A 15,717-nucleotide genomic window follows, 5' to 3' on the forward strand; every position below is an offset into this window, starting at 1 on the left:
ACTCTCATTACCCAGATAGTGTGCATTTTACCCATTAGGTGTGATATTACCCTTCCCCTCCTCCTCCCTCCCACCTGCTTGATTTCCATTGAGTTTTATTTCCATATGTGCATGTGAGTGTTTATCGATTAGTTCCAGTTTAATAGTGAGTATATGTGGTGTTTCGTTTTCCATTTTTGTGATCGATACTTCACTTAGGACAATGGTCTCCAGTTCCATCCAGGTTGTTAAAAAAGGTATTAGTTCACCATTTTTTTAGTGGCTAAGTAGAACTCCATGGTATACATATACCCCATTTTATTAATCCATTCATGAATTGATAGGCACTTGAGTTAATTCTACATCTTTGCGATTGTGAATTGTGCTGCTGTAAACATTTGAGTGCGAGTGTGTTTTTGGTAAAATGGCTTCTTTTCTTTTGGGTAAATACAGTAGTGGGATTGCAGGATCAAATGATAGGTCTACTTTTAGTTCTCTGAGAAATCTCCATACGACTTTTCACAGAGGTTGTACTAGTTTGCAGTCCCATCAACAGTACGTAAGTGTTCTTTTCTCTCCAAATCCACACCAGCATCTGTTGTTTTGGGCCTTTTTGATAAAAGCTATTCTGACTGGAGTTAAGTGATATCTATCTCATGGTGGTTTTGATTTGCATTTCCTTGATGATTAGAAATGTTGAGCATTTTTTCATGTTTATTGGCCATTAGCCTATTTTCTTTTGAAAAGCTTCTGTTCATGTCTTTTGCTTAGTTTTTAATGGGGTTGTTTGATTGTTTTCTTGCCAGTTTGCTTGAGTTCTTTGTAGATTGTGAGTATTAGCCCTTTATCAGTTGTATGGCATGCAAATATTTTCTCCCATTCTGTAGGTTGTCTATTCACTCTATTGATTGTTCCCTTGGCTGTGCAGAAGCTTTTTAATTTAATCAAACCCCACTTATTGATTTTTGTTGTTGCTGTGATTGCCTTTAGGGTCGTCTTCATAAATTCTTTGCCTAGGCTGATATCTAGAAGAGTTTTTCCAACATTTTCTTTTACAATTCTTGTAAGTTTCATGCCTTAGGTTTAAGTCAGTTATCCATCTTGAACTAATTTTTGAGTGGTAAGAGGTAAGGGTCCTGTTTCAATCTTCTACAAGTGGCTATCCAAAAAATCCCATACCAGATGGTTTTGCAGCTGAATCTTATCAGACCTACAAAGGAGAATTGGTACCCATATTTCAGAAATTATTTCATAACATTGAGAAGGAAGGAATCCTCCCCAATTCATTCTATGAAGTCAGTATCACCTTGATACCAAAGCTAGGAAAGGGCACACACAAAAAAGAAAACTACAGACCAATATCCCTTATGAATATAGATGCAAAAATTCTCAGTAAAATTTTGGCAAACTGAATTCAGGTGGACACCAAAAAAAAAAAAGAATCCACCATGACCAAGTGGACTTCATTCCAGGGATGCAAGGATCGTTCAGCATACATAATCCATAAATGTGATTCACCACATAAACAGAAGCAAAAACAAAGACCATATGATCATCTCAATAGACACAGAAAAAGCATTTGACAAAACTCCGCACCATTTTATGATAAGAACTCTCAATGAAATAGGCATAGATGGAACATATCTGAAAATGATAAAATCCATATACAACAAACTCACAGCCAACATCATACTGAATGGGGGAAAATTGAAAGCATTCCCACTTAGAACCGGAACTAGACAAGGTTGTCTACTGTCACCACTTTTATTCATCATAGTACTTGGAAGTCCTAGCCAGAGCAATCAGGCAAGAGAAATAAATCATGGGCATCCAAATGGAGAAAGAAGAGGTCGAACTATTGCTCTTTGCTGATGATATGATCCTATATCTAGAAAACCCCAAAGACTCTGCCAAGAGACTCCTGGAAATGATAAATAAATTCAGCAAAGTCTCAGGTTACAAAATCTATGTACATAAATTAGTAGCATTTCCATACACCAACAACAGTCAAGCTGAGAATCAAATTAGAGACTCAATACCTTTCACAATAGCAACAAATAAAATAATGTACCTAGGAATGTATTTAACCAAAGAAAAGAAAGACGTCTAGAAGGAGGACTACTTGGAGAGGAGAACTACAAGGAGAATCACTGAAAAAGGAAATTGCAGAGGATCTAAACAAATGGAAAAACATATCATGGTCATAGATCAGCAGAATCAACATTGTTAAAATGTGTATACTTCCCAAAGTGATTTACAGATTCAATGCAGTCCTCATTAAAATACCAATGTCATTTTTCACAAATCTAGGTAAAATAATTCTACACTTCATATGGAATCCAAAAACAGTCTGAATAGCCAAAGCAACCTTAAGCAAAAGGAGCAAATCAGGAGGCATCAATTTACCGGACTCGAAGCTATACTACAAGACTATAGTTACCAAAACAGCATTGGTACTGGCACAAGAACAGAGACATAGACCAACGGATCAGAACAGAGGACCCAGATATAAAATGATCCTCATATTGCCATTTGATCTTTGACAAAGCAGACAACACTGGGGAAAGAATCTCTATTCAATTAATGGTGCTGGGAAAATCTGGCATTTATTAACTCGGGGATGTAGCACCAGTGATATAACCTCTATAAGCCTGTTTCCTAACCTATATTTAAAAAGAAAAACCCTATGATAGTACCTGTCTTAAATTATTTCCATGAGACTTCAGAGAAATAATCCACATAAAGTACCTGGTATGTGGTAAGTGCTTGGCATTTGCTTTTGGTGAAAGGAACTCAGGAGAATTTGTCCATTTCTACTGCTACTAACCATGGGTCTTCCTATCCACATTAATTCTGTCTAAAAGTTAAATCTACCATGTAAACATGGCACACTATCATGTGCATTCCTTAATTTCTTAGAACAGTTTTCAGAAGTAGGTTCTAGTCATCCCAACAATTACACAAGAAGCAAAGTTTGCCTATGCATTAAGAAATGAAATAGCTTTCTGGATACCATGCAGCTAGTTTGGGACAAGGCCAGGATACCTCTGGGATGTATGAAAATGGTTTTCATTTTAAGGGGCACAGAACAGAAATATCATGCTATATTAAAGAGCTCTGATTCCAGGCACTGAGATACGTGCTGCCATGGGACTCACCCCTCTCCCTAGTGTTTTGCTTCTTCATTTGTAAAATGAACCTTGGATTAGATCATTCCTAGTGGCTTCTCTGGCTCAGAAATCTTCAGATTCTAGGATTATCTTCATATTTGAAGTATCTTGTAATCTGCATTCTCTAGCAGTTCTTATTGAGCTGCCTAGAATGCCATGTCCCTTACAGGTGTACTTCTTTGGGTGATCATCTGAGAAGGACCAAGGAGTTGTGACCCAGTGAGGTTAACCAGAGCCAAATTCCCCTCAATGAATAGAGATCCTTAAAGGCAAGAAATTGTTTGGCTTCATGGGAATGCCTGCATTAAGCTTTATTCATCCATACCTTCCATGATATTCTACCTTGAAATAGGGCTCCTATAGGAACCTAATGATGGATTTGGATTTAGAGAGTGAGAAGTTGTACATCTTTTTACAAGTGAAAGGAGACTACTCATCTTTTATCCTTAAAGTGCCTGAAAGTGAGCACGCCAAGCACAGTCATTCTGTCCTCAGGCTGACAGCTTTTCTCCATTCCCAAGGCCTCTGCCTACCTGATACTTAAGGCCCTTATTAGATGGATTAACTCTCTAAGTGGCTCCCATGACCACACCATCACCCCACTCTAATTCAGCCTCCTCTGTTGTCCCCGATTTGATTTTCTAAAATACTGCCCTCATAATTTTATCCCCTGATTTAAAATCCTTTGAAATTTCCCTATTGCCTCATACAGTGGTTTTTGAAGTGTGTGGGGCAAAACAGTCCCTTTGGCATATGGAAAGAAACCATTATAACTTCTAGTTTGTGTTTAGTGCGGACCTCATTTAAAAATTTCTACTTTGATCTACAATGTACATATAGTTTACAGAGTAGTATATGCAGGTGACTTATAAATGATAAACATATATGGAGGCTATAGATTTAAACTATTTTACAGATAGTGGTGTATAACCAAGAAGATTTGGAGATCCTTGGTTTAAAGAATAAAGTAAAACTTAACTAGTAGCTTTGCTTCAGGACGCTCAAGTGTTCTGGACCCTCCTTTCTTTCTGCTGTCACCTCTAGCCACTGCATGCATGCCCTTATTTCCCCACACGCTGACCACCCCGTTCTGCTTGCCCAGCCCTGAATGTGCTAGGCGCATGCATCCCTCTGTGCCTTTGCTCCTACAAGCAAAATTCTGCTGTCTATTCTAGGCTACATCTAATATGGTGCTTCATCTTCAAAGCCTTTCTTAACTACTTCTTGTCCCAGAACCCACTATCCCAGGTAAAATTAGCATCTCCGCTCTGTGATTCCATGGCATTTTGTTTGTTCCTCTGTGACAGCACTTTTCACGTTCACTGCCATAATGATTAGTTGTGTACGTGTCTTCCTCACAAGGCTGTGGGTGCCTTCAAGACTGGAAGTGCATCTTATTCATCTTTGTACCCAGTACCCAGTGCATGTTTAAAGTCAGTAAATGGTGTTTGAGTTATTTTAAATTTTCCTGAACATATTACAGAGGAAAATCTGGGAGTTAGAGGGCTAATGGTACTAGGAGTAAAATTGGCTAAGTACAAAAATCCCGTCCTTATTGGCATTTCATATCTTAGCTCAGTGCTTCTGCCCTGCTTCTCCTGTCTTCCCCAGCTCAGACTACTTTGGTGAGTAAAGAGGATACTTCAGAACAGCGAGTCTTTTCTTTCCCTTTAGCTTTGAGGTAGCATGAAGGTTAAGGATTGCCTGTCTCAAGGTCATTTGATTCCCATTGAAGTGTGAGGCAACTCAGGGCTTTGGAGACTGTATTTTATGGAGGACGCTGCTGTGCTTGTCAGACTGTTCAGCGTGGAGGGGAAAATGGAAAGAAACGCACTGAAGGCCGGAGGCATTATAATAAATGTCTGTAAACAGCTCTTTCTCCAAATGAGAAGCTCCTCTGAAAGTCACAGGTGACAATGGAAAATGCCAGATATAACTTCTTTTCTTTCCTTCAACATACAAACACTCCTCATCTACCCTGTGCCTGGCACTGTGTTAGGTGCTGGGAGAGAGTGGTGAATAATTTAAGGTCCCTGCCCTTGAGGAGCTCAGAGTTCAGCAGCAGAGACAGAGGTGTAAGCAAGCAGCTGCAGGAAACAGTTTGCAGCTCTCCTAACCTGTGCACAAAGGAGCTCTGAAGAGGGAGTGATTAATTTTGCCTTAGGGTGTCAGGGAAGGCCCTACTGGGGGGAAGCTGAGCTTTGAAGACTGAGGGAAAGCCTTGGGCAGAGGAGGAAAGCAGGGGTTGTGCATTTCAGGCAGAGGGAACTACAGAAGCAAGAGTCTAAAGCAAGATTGGCAAACTTTCTCTGTAAAGGATCTCTTAGTAAATATTTTGGGCTTTTCGCGTCTCTGTTGCAACTATTCATTTCTGTTGTTGTATGAAAGCAGCCATGGGCAACACATGAAGGAATGGGTATAGCCATGTTCCAACAAAATTTTATTAACAAAATTGGCAGCCACAGGATTCTAGTTTGGACTCTTGGCCTAGATGAAGGATCTTCAGAGAGCCCCTAATCTGATGATTCCTAATCTTTTCAAGTATTAGGATTACATTACACCTGCTGTTCCTTGCCCTTGGAATACTCTTCTTTTAGATCTTCCTAACTGTTACCTCCCTCTCTTCATTCAGACCTCTGTGATGTCATCTGCTAACCACTCCATGCACAATAGCACATCCGTCCCTTGTATGCTCTATCATGTTTTTATTGCTTTAATTTTCATCACAGCACTTATATTAACACTCTGTTATATATTTTATTGTTTATGTGTTTATTTTTCTTCTTTCCTATTAGAATGAAAGCTTCATGTTTTTTCTCTGTGATATCCAGTCGTGTATGGTACAGATGGTACTCATCTCTTCCTAGCTCCACCTCTACATTCAGTGATGTTAAGTGGTAGTTTTAAATTGGAAATATTTGTACTATAGAAATCAGTCTTACGGAAATCAGTTTTGAGTTTTCTTTTTTGGTCTTTTTTTTTTTGGTGGGGGGATGGTTTTCTAACACACAATTGATTATCCCCTGTGCCTAGAACAATAACCACCACAGTCTGGTATTTAAAGAATAAATAAAATGTTCCATTAGTATCTGTTGATTGAGAATATGGATATACACTTAAGGTATAGAGTCCTCTTGGAATTCTTGGCACCTCATGGGTAGAGTCATGGCCCTCAGGTGGGTAAGTGCTGATGGTGTCTAATCACCTTTATTTGACCCATGGGGAGATTGAGGATGGTGGGTAGGGCGTGGCTCTCTTTACTCCACAGAGCAGATTGTTCCAGGCCATGATGACACATCTCTGGCCTTATACTGTCGGTTCTGCAAGGTGCTCCTTTAGGTCTGCTCACTGCAGTCTACTGCATGAATGAGGGGCCTCAGGCCTGCTTCACTTTTAATAAACAGCATATATTTTTGATGAATTCCCATTACAACCAGCTCAGTATGGTTATAATTTTTGCTTCGTGTTTAAAAGTCCATACAAATTATGTCCCTTTTCGTGTGTCTTACTGTATCTCATTTCTGATTTTTCTGGGACTTTGATTTATTGTATGCAAATGTGCCCTAGTCTATACCCTTTAGCTATGATTGGTCAGAAATGTATTTTTTAATGAACACTTTCCATCTCTAATAGTCTAATTTTGAAATCTGCAACAGTTTAATGCTCCAGAAGCACTAGACAAGAATCACATTTAACAACCTTTTCCATCTTAGTTCCTTTAAGTGGTCAGTATTAAACTTTAATGCAGAAGGCCTATTTGTAAACCCACAGAGACTGATTAAAAAACCCATCAAACTACTCCACAATCCATATTTAACATTTACAAAGAACTTTGCATTTTCAGGATGCCTGGTAAACAGTCATTTGCATTCCCTGTCCTAAGCACAAACTGAGGAAACAGAAAAGAGAAATCGTATTTAACAGGCTATCTGGTTTAGGGAGGGCTTTTCATTGTCACTCAGGTTGTCTCAGCTTTTGGAGACATCCGTGTCCTTCACAGCTGCTCTGACCTATAGTTTTTCTGCTTCATCCTGGTTGTTTATGTTCAGTGATAGAAAATTCACTCTTTTCCTAGGCAACCTGTTTGTCCTTTGAACACGATTTGTTTTTTTAATCTGCCTCCTCGTAATTTTTACCCACTGACCCTAGTTCTGTCCCTGTGGAGCCACTCAGAACAGATTGACTGCTTCTTTCTTCTGCGGGCTCTCAAGAATGTAGAGACAGCTCACATTCCCCCATACCCAAGCCTCCCTTCTCCAGGCGGCATATCAACTGTTTATTCAGACATTCTTCATGTGACAGTTCTTAGGACCCTCTTCATTTGGCTTCCTTTCCTCTGGACATGGTCCAGTTTTGCCAGTGTCCTCCTTAAAGTGACTGAACAATGCTGCAGAGTGGCTACGGCCATTGACTCTTAAGCTAGACCTGCCTCTTCATTTTAGCTCTCTAACCTTGGGTAAGTGAGGTAGCTTCTCTGAACCTCAGTAATCTCATCTGAAAAATGAGAAAAGAGTACCTCATCCATTCATTGCTGTGAGTCGTAAATAAAACCATAGTAAAATCCTCAGGAGAGTGCCTGGTACAAAGGAGATGGATTCAAAATATGGCTGCTTTTATTAAAAATGACTATTAATTCTCTAGATATGACCTCTATAACAACATTTGCATCACTGTTATATTTTTCATTTTAGATTAGAGTTTACATGGAGGCACTTTTTCTAAGTTTGGGTACGATTGCTCATTAGGCTGGTCCTAGATAAATATAATCCAGTTTTAGTGTCAACGATTTCTTGCCTAGTTTTCCACAACCCTTTTCTTTCTGTCACCCTCTCACTCTGATAACTGATGCACAACTAGGTGCTCCTCCCCTTCCTTCTCTCTCTTCTACCTACTTGCTCTTCAGCCCTCTGGCCTGCATGAGATTGGGGTTACGTCTTGGTTCCTCTTTGGAAAGGAAAGGGTGATGTCCACTCAGTATATAGGAGATGAGTTATTACCCTAATTCATTCATGTGTTAGCTGGGTGACTTTGGACAAGGCACTTTCCCTGTGAGCCGCAGGTTTTTTTAATATTTAAAGCTGATGAAAGAAAGTGTTGATTCTTCCCATTTCTAAGATTCATTCTCTTTTCTGTAATGTAGTATTCATCTTGAGATGTGTGATCAGGTGCCCATGGCTTTGTCTTTGTTCTGGGTTTCCACTGTGTTCCTAAGTAATGCTCCATAGCACTGCACTCCAAGCCAGCCCGACTGGCTAGGTAGTCTTCCAGTTCTAGGATCCCATCCAGATCACCACATTACATTTAGTTATTGCTGTCTCCTTAGGCTCCACTTGTCTGTGACATTTTCTCACACTTTCCTTTTCTTTGATGACCTTGACAGTTTTGAGGAATATTCATCAAGTATTTTGTAGAATGTCCTTTGATTGGGATTTGTCTGGCGTCTTTCTAATGATTAGACTGAGGTTGTGGGTTTTTTGGAGGAAGATCACAGAGGTAAAGAGCCATTCTCATCACATCATCTTAGGGGTGCCTGCTATCAACATGATTTATGACTGTCGATGTTAACCTTGGTCACCTTGCTGATGTAATGCTTTGTTTGTCAGGTTTCTCCACGTAAAATTACTCCCTCCCTCCCTTTCCTTACTGTATTGTTTGGAAGGAAGTCATTATGCACAGGCAATGGAAGTTTATTTTTTATTCACCTCACTGTCCAAGGTGGGTATTTCAATGGCTGTTGTCTTTTCTTCAACAGTTATTCAGAGACCAAGCATTCTTCCGTTCTGTTGCTCCAACACCCCCTAGGGCTTTGTCATCTTAATCCAGTCAGCATTAAGGAAAAGAGAATGTGGAGGAGAGTGTTTGCTTTTAAAAAGCCTTGGCCTGCAAATGGCACACATCACTTTCACTTACATTCCATATGACACTCATTCATCTGCCAAACCTAACTGCAAGGGAGGCTAGGACATATGGTCTAGCTGGGAGCCCAGGAAAAAGAGGAAATGGATTTGAGTGAAATGCTAGCAGTATTTGCCACACCACTTTGGAGCACAAAAGGTAGTAAACCAATGCCTCCTCCCCCACCATCTAATAATATAGCCATCAGTTCATAAAAACACAAAAAAATGGAAGAACATAATCTTAGAATCAAAGGGAGTCATATAAATTGAAAAAAAATAGCTTAATAAAAAACTTATTCCATTGACTCTCTTTTTATTAATTATAGTGTTGATCTGTGAATGTTTTTTGAGAACAGGCACTTACTTGCATGTCTGCATTTGAAAACCTCTGCCTTGTATTCTCTCTGTACCAGACTCTTCATCGTCCTCAGAGTATGCCATGTTTTTCTGTCTGGAACGCCCTTCCGCTGGTTTACTTGCCTAAGAAAATCCTACTCATTCGTCAAGTGACAGATGAGGTGCCTTTGCCCAGCCTCCAGACAGAATAAGTCTCTTGCTCCTTGGGGCAATCACACCATTCTGCTTCACCCTCTCTCATTTACCAGCTATCCCACTCTAGCGTTATATATAAATGTTTCATGCATTAGATTGGGTGCTACCCGAGGAGAGCACAGGCTTTATTCATCTCTTAAGACCCCAAGCATAGTCTGACTAATATAACATGTGTGTTGGTTGCATATACCCACGATACTAGACGGACTAATTTTTTAGCCTCTTTCTTTAAAATACAGCACAACTTGCTTTTTCCCTCCCTAATTATAAAAGAGATCCTCACTTACGATAGCCAAGCCTTCATGGAGGAGGTGATCTTGAGGTGAGCCTGGAAAGGCTGGTAGGGCTTGATAGATGGTAATAGAGGTACAGAAAGTTAGGTAGGTTTTACAGTTTTCTGTGACCCATCTTAGGTTCAGGGCATTTGTTCAGTAGATGCTCACGTCTCCTTTGAGACTTCTGTAGGGCAGCACATTCACTTTCATAGATCATCACGTAATTAAAACTCAGACTCTCAGTTTGTTCTGGCACTGCTCTGAGTGGTGCAGGTTGGTATAAAAGTCTCATGCTCATTATCCTGAACGGGAGTTACTAACTTGAATTCCCAGGACTCCAACAGGGGGATGGCTTCACCATGGTGAAAGAAGTGTTTAATTACAGATACAGAAAGAGGAGCATGAAGAAAACAAACAATCATTTGAAGGCTTTAATGACTAAGCTGCCATGCATCTCATTGCTAATGAAAACATAACTTCTTAAAGTGACTGTATCGAGCTTATTAGAAGTAAAATATGAATTATAAGACAGTTGCCCCTTTTCTTTCTTCTTTCACTTTCTATCACCTACGTTTAGCCCACTGTTTACTCTAGTGGCTTTACAAGCTCAATCAATATTTTACTAAAACAAAAGCCAGGAGTAGAGTCTGTTCTCAGAATCCTCCCTTTACCTCACTTACACTGTTTTCTTGATTTTCATAGTGGAAACATTAGAATTAGGACTTATATTTTTATGGGGTCTTCTAGTTCATACTATCACATTCTTATTCACTTGAAATTCTCAATGATTATAGTGAAGGTTGGAATTATTTTTTCTCATTATACAGATACAAAAACTGAGACTCAGGTGTTAAATGACTTGCTCAGGACCATACAACATTTGTGGCTCAAAGCTGGGTCTTCCAACTCCGAATCTACAGCTGAGAGTGCAACATCAGAAGCTGCCTGTCAGCCAGGGAGCCTCCTGGCAGGGGCACACAGAATGCTGTTTGCAGTAGGTTAGCTAGCTGCGTGTTTCTCTGACACGTCCCTGGCAGGTGGGATTGGATGAGTCCATGGAGAAAATGCACTGAAGATGAATCCTTTCCTATATTTCCTCACTGCTCGGGCCAGAGGGTTCTAATCTGCTCAAGGGAATAGAAACTCATAGGAGAGACCTAAAGATCATTTATTTAATTTAACTTTCAGGTATTATTGATGAGGAAATTAAGACCTGCAATTTAAAAAAATTGAATGTATTTAACTTACGAAGATAATACAAAGCTATTAATCAGGATGCCTAATTTCCAGTTCAGATCTTTTGTCATTACTCTGCTTCCTCATTCTCAGTTTTCTTGGCATCTCTTTTGCTTCTTAGGACTACGTTGAAGATGTGTTGATAGAGGCATTGCCCCATTTTCTCAAATATGTGTGATGAAGTCATATGTGCAAAAGTCCAACCATAGACATATGTTACAGGGAATAGGCCCATTCCCAAAGAATTAAGCATATCACATGTTCAGCTAGAAAGCTCTTTTAAACCTAAACATCAATAAATGTGTTCACCTTAACACACAGTGCCCAGCTTATTGCCTGGCAGAAGAAAGAGATTCTTAGTAAATATTGATTGAATAAATGGATGAAAGATAAAATGATTGTCCTTCTAAGTATACCATGTTGCTACTTCAGCAATCATGATTTCCATCTTTGCTTCAATTTTTATCACTAGAAGCAGCATTTTTCCTTTTCTACTCATTTTAATGAAATAATTAGGGCTATAAATGCACTAGAATAGTTAATTTTTTCTCAACAATAGAGACAAAAGATGGAGATACTGTGGAAACTAGATTGTTGCTGGCAGCCTCCACCACAAGGAGAAAGCTTTAAACATTTATTTTAGCTGATGTACAAAAATTCAAATGTGGCATAAAAAGGTTAGTTTGATGGTATTCGTGAGTAGAGAGTTTTTAAAAGTTGAGGACTACTTCTAGTTTGAAATACTTAGAGAAATATGTATGACTTGATGTTTGCTTTTATTATTATTGTTGTTATTATTTTTGTGCTGCAGAAATGGCTTTTGTAGTACTGGGGCTTCTTTCTGGTGAAGCATTTAGTGAAGATGAAATCTGCATTTTCACGTACTTTCCAGTGACATCTCATGGCCATGGGAGGTTTTGCTTTGGCCTGTGGTTCTCATCCAAGCTATTCTTTCTGGCTGAACTGGATCAGAATTTTAAAATTCAGGAGTTTCTGATGGATAGCTGACATACAGCAGAAATAGATATCTTTAAGGACCTGATTATGACTGCGGGAAGCTTGGGAATTACAGTGGCACTTTGGCCTAAACAGTGATTCTGGAATGGGACTATAAACTTGGTGATGTCTTGCCGTCAATCACCAGATGCACAAGGGAGGGAAATAATTCACTTTTTTAGCACACCTCTGTATTTTCTTAATCATAAGTAGCTTTTACTTATTTGCATTTGTTTTATTGCTGCAAAGTGTTAACGCTCTGCCTCTAGAAGGAAAAAATAAGTAGAGATATGTTATTTCAATATTTAAGCCATTAGCATTTATGCGTTTACTTATAGAATGGTTTTAACAATTTGCAAGTGTGCATATTTTTAAACAAAATAAAAATTTGAATAATTATTTCATTTTGTTTTGCAGAACCCCAGCTGAAGGGAATTGTGACAAGGTTATTCAGCCAGCAGGGATATTTCCTGCAGATGCACCCAGATGGTACCATTGACGGGACCAAGGACGAAAACAGCGACTACAGTAAGAAACGTTAACTTCTTGCAATCTGATTCCAAATCAAATGTATGGCTCAGTGTATCTTATATTTAAAGCATGGCCAGGCTATCTTTTGAACTTTTAACTCTTAGTAAGTAGTGTCTTCTTTTATCCTTCTTGCTATGATTCCCTACAGCTAAGAGGCAATGTGGGAGAGAAGTCATGTACTAAAAGAGAAGGGGTAGGAGGCTTGAAGGTTTTCCAGTTGGTCAATAGACAAGGATATGCTCCCATTGAAGTGTTTTTAGTTAGGATGATGATAATCCCTCATAGTAACAATACAGATCTTCCAGCACAAAATGTTATTTAAATCCTGGAACCAAAAAATGAACAGGTTATAATAATTCTCAGAACATAATTTCTGGAAGACAAAAATTACTTCTAAAGATGAACATTGAATACATGCATATGTATATTATATGTTATTTTATTTTGATTAAGGGCAAAATTACTAATTTTGAAAGAAAAATGTATTTAAGTATAATTATATTTTACAGTATATATAATAATAAATAATATGAATGAAGACTGGTAGACTTGAAACAATTTTTAAAATAATTTTTTGAAATAAAAGTGCTGAGTATTAAAAGATTAATAACAATGTTGCTAGTTTTTATCTAATTTAAATTTGAGTTGATGAGTTCAATAACTAAATGCAATCATCAAGGTATGATGCAGTGTATTTGCATTTTAGAAAACATTTCAAATACAAGCTTCAGAGGCAAAAATGATATCTCTCATATCTTTCAATTTCTGCATAATCATATACAGATACCTCAGGGCAAATTCATGTTATTCTAAAACTAAGGAGGATGCCATATTGTTTCCTAAAGTTTGTCTGTATTCACTGCTAGATCTGTAGTGTTGAACACACAGTAAGTACTCATTAAATGTGTGCAATTAAGTTGTGATTCTGATGGATGTGATTTTGTTATCAGACTGACATTCTACCAAACTGTATAATGTAATCTAGGAAGCCTGATATCTCATTAATCTTTTAAATTAATAAGAAAGATTTGAAGAAATATTCAAGATCCCTAATGTGTGAAGGTCTTCTTGTCAACCCCTCTAAATTATCCTTTCTTCACTTAATATTACACACTACAAAGTATGATTTACAATAAAGAAAAGATCTTATTATGAAGAATTTCATCCCAGTTTTCTTGCTCTCAGTTTTTACAAAGTAGTTGATTGACTTATTGCGGTTTGCATTGTGGTTTGTGTTTGTGTGAATGCATTCTGTAAATGATTCAGGTTTTCAGCTCAGTACAGAATGATGAGGATGCTTTCCTCTCCATGTGGGATTTTCATTATTGCGTCTGAACTAAATGTAGATTTAGTGAAGCTACAAATATAGATGGAAAGAGTCAGATAATTGCTTAGTTGTGTCACTTACCTCTGCTAATTCTAGATCTCAGTTTCTTTATGAAATGAGGTGGCTGGAGATGATGATGATATCAATATCCTTTGTCAGCACCATCCATCCAATATAAAAAAACTATCGAAAAGTTATAAATTGATGAAGATAGATTCAATCCTCAGGTAGCCAGATGGCATACATGGTTCTACAGAATGCTGTCTCCACCCAGCCAGGTGTTCCGCAGATGCATGACATTTATCATGGGGCGAGGGTAGAAGGGTGGGAGCGCATGTGTGAGGTCAAACTGACACAAATCCTACCTTCATTGTTTGTAGGAAAATAATTAAAAGTGTTTGCTGATGCTGGGTCAACCGCTAGTGTAAATCTACACCCACATATACATGTATACATTTATACACATGTACATATATGTATATCAGCATAAGGGCATTATGCATACCACATACATATATACACAAACATACACACACACCCCAAAGGTGATATATTCTGTCAAATATGTGCTTTTAGAAACTGTCTTAATTCACAAATTTAAACTATCTAGTTTTTTATTAAGATAAGCAACTCACACACTTTTCAATAAATTGTTAATAAAATGGTTTAGATATACAAAATATAAAGAGTAATATAAATTCACCTGGATACCCACCATCAGCTTAAAAATTAATTAAGAACATCAGTACATTTGAACCCCTTGTGTAATCTCTCTGATGAAATCCTGCTTTCATTTGTTCCCAGACATAAAACTGTCCTGAGTTTGACGTTTCTTATTTCCATGTAGTTAAAATTTTTTTTTCATATATGTGCATTCATATAATAATATTGTTTTGCATATTTTTTAACCTTTCATAAGTGAGAGCATTGTCATATATATCTTTTATGGACTTTAGCCCCAGTAGTATGGTTGCGAGGTCTGTATATGGTAATACATAATACTTGCTTTATTTAATTTATTTTTGTAAAATATTCTACTGTATGAATATACCCAAATGTATTTATCCATTCTCATTTTGGTGAATAATTACTATTTCTATTTTAAGGCAATTCCAAACAGTGCTGCTAAGATCTTTCTTAAAGATGTTGAAGAGGCCTTCCTAGACCATCCTGTAAAAAATTGTACTTCTCACCTATGCACTCTTATTCTGATACCCTGCTTTATTTCTATTTATAGCTCCCAAGACCATCTGACATATGTATTGTTGCTGTTTATTTGTTTATTTTTGATCTTCTCCCCCAGGAGAATGTAAATTTCACAAGTGAAGAGATTTTTGTTTTTGATCCTTCATGTATCTTTAGAACCTAGACTGGTCTCTAATACGTAGTAAATACTCAGTACAAATTGAATGAATGAATGGATGAATGTCTCCTTGTGAATATGTGCAAAAGTTTCTCTAGGTCATTGGCTAAAACACTTCTGCCTGCCTACATATTTTTTAACTTTTTCTTTTGAAATCATTTTAGACTCTAGAAAAATTACAAAGTAATATAACAAGCTCCTTTGTACTCTTTACCCAGCTTCCTCTAATGGTATCATTTTACATAACAACACTACAATTATCAAAACCAGAAAATTAACACTGGTATGATACTATTTACTGAGCTATAGTCTTATACAGATTTCACCAGTTTTTCAACTAATGTACTTTCCTCTGACACTCCTCCCCCATATTTTAATAAAAAATTTCAAA

The 15,717-nt window shown here is 37.8% G+C and overlaps 1 protein-coding gene across 1 annotated transcript in view; it reads left to right on the top strand.

Moving 5' to 3' along the window:
* FGF12 (fibroblast growth factor 12) overlaps positions 1-12,647 on the top strand; it is a 72,204-nt gene extending 59,557 nt beyond the window's left edge. The window contains exon 2 of the mRNA XM_012640283.1: positions 12,523-12,647. Coding sequence (XP_012495737.1) covers positions 12,523-12,647 — 125 coding nt within the window. The remainder of the gene's footprint in view (positions 1-12,522) is intronic.
* The last annotated feature ends 3,070 nt before the right edge of the window (positions 12,648-15,717 follow it).

The sequence above is a fragment of the Propithecus coquereli genome, unplaced genomic scaffold (assembly GCF_000956105.1).
Source record: "Propithecus coquereli isolate 6110/MARCELLA unplaced genomic scaffold, Pcoq_1.0 Scaffold10, whole genome shotgun sequence".
In the NCBI taxonomy this organism is placed as follows: Eukaryota; Metazoa; Chordata; class Mammalia; order Primates; family Indriidae; genus Propithecus; species Propithecus coquereli.